This window comes from Triticum dicoccoides, chromosome 7B (assembly GCF_002162155.2).
Source record: "Triticum dicoccoides isolate Atlit2015 ecotype Zavitan chromosome 7B, WEW_v2.0, whole genome shotgun sequence".
Lineage (NCBI taxonomy): Eukaryota > Viridiplantae > Streptophyta > Magnoliopsida > Poales > Poaceae > Triticum > Triticum dicoccoides.
In genome coordinates this window covers 659,728,485-659,733,902 of record NC_041393.1, presented here as the reverse complement: position 1 = coordinate 659,733,902, position 5,418 = coordinate 659,728,485, and the positions used below count along the sequence as shown (strand labels likewise).

At 47.2% G+C, this 5,418-nt stretch overlaps 1 protein-coding gene across 4 annotated transcripts; it reads right to left on the bottom strand.

The window, feature by feature from the left end:
- Positions 1-1,536: 1,536 nt before the first annotated feature.
- Positions 1,537-5,206, bottom strand: LOC119338451 (MADS-box transcription factor 29-like). Of its 4 annotated transcripts, XM_037610776.1 has the most exons (9): positions 4,148-5,206; positions 3,886-4,050; positions 3,710-3,806; positions 2,796-2,877; positions 2,510-2,671; positions 2,343-2,384; positions 2,213-2,254; positions 1,952-2,129; positions 1,537-1,810 (listed from the first exon to the last, which is right to left on the bottom strand). In XM_037610776.1, exons 4-8 carry the CDS (start codon positions 2,862-2,864, stop codon positions 1,953-1,955), a joined length of 492 nt encoding a protein of 163 aa, XP_037466673.1. In that variant the 5' UTR covers positions 2,865-2,877; positions 3,710-3,806; positions 3,886-4,050; positions 4,148-5,206; the 3' UTR covers positions 1,537-1,810; position 1,952. The 4 variants fall into 4 exon arrangements, with proteins under 4 accessions (XP_037466673.1, XP_037466674.1, XP_037466672.1 ...); XM_037610777.1 differs by having other exon boundaries at positions 2,510-2,668; positions 3,886-5,206; XM_037610775.1 differs by lacking the exons at positions 3,710-3,806; positions 3,886-4,050; positions 4,148-5,206 and having other exon boundaries at positions 2,510-2,668; positions 2,796-3,393.
- Between the last annotated feature and the right edge of the window lie 212 nt (positions 5,207-5,418).

The following is a 5,418-nucleotide window of genomic DNA, read 5'->3' as shown; positions in this document are numbered from 1 at the left end:
TGAGGTGTTTGTTGCAACCGTATTTCAATCTATCCCCCTTAATATTCAGTTTAGACGGTCGCTAGCGGGCAATCGTTGGGAAGAATGGCTCCATCTAGTTAGGAGACTGATGTAGGTTCAACTTTCTGACCAACCCGATGAATTACGCTCGAAGTTGACTAGGTCTGGAGTATTTACAGTTAAATCAATGTATATTGATGTTATTAATTCAAACTCCATTCCAACTTCCAAGAATGTTTGGGATGTCAAAGTTCCTTTGAGAATAAAAATGTTTATGTGGTTTGTCCATAAACAAGTTATTTTAACAAAGGACAACTTGATAAAGCGTAATTGGACAGGACCTACTAGGTGTAGTTTCTGTGATTGGGATGAGACGATTAAGCACCTCTTTTTTGATTGTCCGTTGGCTAAAGTCCTTTGGCGGACGGTCCATATTGCTTTTAATATTACTCCACCGACTTCTGTTAACGCATTATTTGGGACATGGCTTAATGGGATTGAGCCTGACTTAGCAAGACATATTCGGGTTGGAGTTTGCGCTTTGCTGTGGACTATCTGGAATTGCAAAAATGATTTGGTTTTTAACATAACATCACGGATTCATTTTTTGCAGGTTATTTTCCGAGCTACGGCAGTGATCCGTTCGTGGTCGCTACTCACTCCGATGGAGGCCAGGGAGCATTTGGTTACTGGATCTATCCGTTGGGAGATGGTAGCTCGGGATATCTTCAACCGGTTCGGATGGCGGTCATGTAATAGGATAGGCAATTAGTTTACCTATCTATTTTTAGCCAGCCGGTTGTGGCGTCTTTTCCTGGCTAGTTTGTGTATCTAGCCTTTTAGGCTCTGTGTGAGCTGCCTTTTCTTTGTTTCAGTTGGAGACTTTGGAACCTTGTTGGCTCATTTTGTTACTTGGTTAATAAGATGGCCGTATGCATCACTCTGATGCAGAGGCCGGGAGCCCTCCCTTTTCGAAAAAAAAAAATTCCGGGCGGCATTCACATACACATCACTGATGGTCAGTGGTAGATGTACTGACAGTCCAGCAAACCACTCAGTGCTGACCTATTTTGGCCAGTCAAGGCTAACTAGCCTGTAGTAGTGGCCATCTCTTTTCTCTCTCCTTGCAAGTAAAACTAACACATGTTTCTATCAAAACCGTAAGTAACTTAAGGTGATACTTCACCAAACTGGCCGACTATCGATTTGGAAGTAAAAAAGAACAAAATCAAATTTTTTAGCCGTTAACTAAACCCTACGATAAGTTCATGGAAGCAACGTGAACTTCTCCCTCCAATCTATCGTCTGATTTTTTTTTCTTTCTAATTTCAGTTCGATCAAGTTAATATTGACATATTCTCTAATGAAGAACCCTAAATGGCCATCGAATTTGGTGTAACTTGTAAGGCCGCGTGGTACTTATTTTGGCTCACTTTCTGTGTCTCTCTCTCTCGCGTGGTCCGCCACAATGCTCCCCCTCTCGTGGCAAGTAAGAAGGAAGCTCGACACCCGGACAAATCGAACTACACATGTTGATCAATCCATTCACGTCAGAAATAATGATAAACCCTGATGTTAAAGAAAACACTGCTATATGGGGGGAGTCCCTATCCAGAGGGGAAATTATGTGTAGCAAAACGAGACTTATGTATGTATATAGTGTTGACAAGATACGCCGGATGGCCTCCGAAGATACGCCGGAACCTTGGCACTAACTACTGACTTGGTGCTAATAGTAAGTTTAAGCTAGATTAGTTAACCAATTAGCCTCCGTCTGTCTTGCGTGAGTCCATCATCTCTCCTCCTCGTTCTGCAAAACACCAGAATAATGTGCAGCTACACTAGTCAGGATGCAGATTGATCACCAGTAAACACACAAGTACAAGCAGACACAAGCAGTCCCTTTTCGAAGAAAAAAAAAACAGTCTAGCAGTGTGTTCATACGCACGACCTTAATTGCCACAGCCAGGAAACTGGTGCGGCCACAGCCGGAGCGACGTGGATGCCCCCTCCTCCTCCACCGCCGGGAAGAAGCCCCCGAACAGCGTCGCCGGCTGCATCGGCACAATGAGCTCCGCCACCACCGCCGACGCCTCCGCAGCAGCACGTTGCCGCCCCTCCTCACTCATCTGACAAAGAGTAGAGACGCTTTCAGGAAGCCACACTCGTAGCAGCAGGTAAGCAGTCAAGCAGCGAAGCAAATTACTCCTACCATGTGGCGAAGGAAGCTGTTCTGGTCCTCCAGGATGTGCACCTGCATGCATCACACACGCACAGATCATTCACAATTGCTTGTTTGCATCATAAATCATTCCGGTTCCCCTACGATTACAGCTGCTTACCCTGTGGTGTATCTCGTCCAACTGCTGCTCCAGCAGTTTGTCCTGCACACAACAAAGCCATGTAACCTCTCAAACACTGACTGTGACTGACAGTGACACACTGACATGTGAGCCCAAGTGAATATTGTGCAGGGCGTGGTGTGTATGTATGTAATAACTATGTATACCTTCGTCTCACGGACTTTACCCAGTGCACGCTCTACCTGCTGCTCCAGATCGCCGAGCCCCGCGGTTGCGGCGGATGGCAGGTCGTCTCCGGTCTGCCTCCTGATGCTTGCCTCCAGGCGGTCACGCTCACGCCTCAACCTTGTGATTTCCGCCAACAGCTGCTGTGTGCAGGAATCACAGAAATCAATCAGAATGAAGTCATGCAGTTAACTCCCAGTGTACAAATGTATGTATGTATGTAGGTAGGTAGTACAGGAAGAGGACTAGATGTTTTTATTCATTAACCTGATGGCGGTCATCATCATGATTTATCCCCTCAAACTTGCCTTTGGTGATGATCTGGTAGCGCTGCATCAGCTCGCTCCAGCTTAACAAATGACAAGTGAACGAGTCGTCAGCACTATATACCAGTACCATTGCACGGTGGATATACATTGACAAGTAATCAAATTTATGCACATCATGTACAAGTTTCAGTCACTGGGTGTTGTTTAGGTTATGCTACGTTTATGCATGTAGATATGGAATGCCGGCCACGGCGTCCGACTAGTCCTCAAGCAGTGCTTGCATATGAGCCAATCAATGGCTAATTACCTGTGACTGACAGGTGAAATTTTGGGCGTTTATACTGACGTGGGGTACATTGATCTGAATGTGACCGTGAATCCTAATCTGAACCTGGGTGCAGAAGGATCTGAACCTGATCATGAATCCTAATCTGAAGATGCCTCACGATTGAACTCAGAGCTAAATTTAAAACACATATCATCATAAGACTAATTGAGCGTGGAACAAGCGATAAGAGCATCCAAATACTGTAGCTACGTACGATGGCATGCAAAATAAATTGGTTCTTAATCTGCTACTACCAGGGCCGGTCCTGAGATTTCGGGGGCCCGGGGCGAAACAAGAATCGGGGCCCTTATATATTACCTTATTTATTTTTTTCTAACTTTGTAGATGTAAAGGCTCCAATGATGATATGAATATCAATCTCATTTAATAATTTCTTTTCAATGTGTAAATTTGTCAAACCGAATCTATCTTGGGACATTTACAGACCTCACATCGTTTTTGTCAATATATATATATATATATATATATATATATATATATATATATATATATATATATTTATATTTATAAGATGCACATGCTTCTTACAGTAGGACAAAAACAATCACATAAAGGAAGCATACCTGGGCCATTATCCAAACATCCACTGCCTCCTTATACATGTTGTTTTCATAAGACTTCTTTGGTATCTTATAAAGCACAAAAACCATCTTCAAAGCCCTAGAATTAATACGGATAATGGGTTAAATTTCATAAGCAATATGAGAAACGAACAGAAGATTCATTGTATTAGTTGTACCATATGCAGATACAAAAGATACAAAAGCATCATTTTGTGTCCACTTTGATCCTGAATTCCTGATCCAAAAATCCAAATTGAAATCTTCTATATGGGAGGGACCATCTGAATGCCTTGGAGACAGTCGTAGTTTTTGAATCGAAGCGAAAATCCTGCTCATGGGGACTACAAGTTTTGCAGTGAAGAGCAAGAAAGGGCAGAAATCTCAAAATCAGTACGAATTGACGAGATTCAATCGAAAAAAGAGGAACGCGATCCCTACCTACCAGGGTGTGAAGATGAGCCTCCCTACCTACCAGGGTGTGAAGATGAACCTACACATTTATCCTCCATCGTGGCCGCGGCGGCGGCGGCATCGGCAGCGATGGCCCTCCGGCGATTGGGGGACTGGAGATTGATGTGATCGTTTGGCTAGAAAAAACGATACATGGGTTGAGCGTTGTATGTGACCGATGGTCAGGCCGTCGGCCATGCGCTGGGCCAAGCTCCACATCTCGTTGAGGGCCCCCTCTTGGATCGCAAACAAACAGAAGAAGGAAGCAGTTTCTCTTGTGGGATGGATTTACCTACACACATACGTACCTAGAGCCGGGAGGGGGGCCCTAGACTTCGGGGGCCCGGGGCGGTCGCCCCCCCTGCCCCTCCCCAGGGCCGGCCCTGGCTACTACACAAATCAATTGGGCACGGCAAGATCGGTTGCCACTTGCAAGGAATGCAGATTCAGTAATGGGTAAAGTTCATCAAAACATAGTGCAGAATTTCGCTTGTCTGGAACGAGTCACCACACACATTTACACAGGAACGAGTACTAATCGAGAAGTAAACAGGGCATTGCAGGATCAGATTGAAAATGCACGTGAGTACGTGACAGGATATCCGAAATCAGTGCGCAACCGGAATGAATCGAGATTGGGAGAAGAAGATCGACGAAGGAAGGAACGGGCGGAGGCGGACCTGGTGTGGGGGCTGCAGTAGTCCATCTGCCTGCCGGCGCCGTCGAAGACAAGGACGCCGACGTCCGCCTCCCAGAGCGCGGCGAGCTCCTGCGCCTCCGTCAGCAGCGCGCCGCTGCGCTCGCCGAAGGTGGCCCGCCGCGAGACGCCGTCGTCAGCCATCCCGCGCCCCATCATCGCCTCTTCGCCTGGAACCTTGGAGCGGCCGAGCGAGCGAAACCTCTGAAACAAGCGGCAGAGGAGGCAGCACAGCAGGGGGCGCTATGTGTAGGGAGCACAGCACAGCGGTGAGTGGGGCACCAAGGTGTGTGGGTATGGTAGTGGTAGGTAGCCCCTCTATCTCTGTTCCGGTGAGAGTCCGCGGCCACGCGGCTTCGTGCTGACGGCATGCAGCGCAATTGCCGGGAAGCACCTCAAGCGCAATTGCCGGGAAGCTTCGTCCGCGACTACTGTAGTGGGGTAGCTTTGACGACTCTCCTCCCATGCGGCACCAATGGCTGTATCAGCAGCGCTTGAGGTGCTGTGACCGACCTGAAAGCGAGCGGTGCGCGTGGAGCGGAACAAAGGCGGCCCTCGCGGC

What these genes read in the sequence shown, in the direction of transcription:
- LOC119338451 (XM_037610774.1), bottom strand. Translation starts at nt 2,945, where the DNA reads ATGTATATCCACCGTGCAATGGTACTGGTATATAGTGCTGACGACTCG. An exon ending in ATGATGATGACCGCCATCAG is followed by an intron (nt 2,672 to 2,795) that starts GTTAATGAATAA and finishes TCCTGCACACAG; the next exon opens with CAGCTGTTGGCGGAAATCAC. An exon ending in GTAAAGTCCGTGAGACGAAG is followed by an intron (nt 2,385 to 2,509) that starts GTATACATAGTT and finishes TGTTGTGTGCAG; the next exon opens with GACAAACTGCTGGAGCAGCA.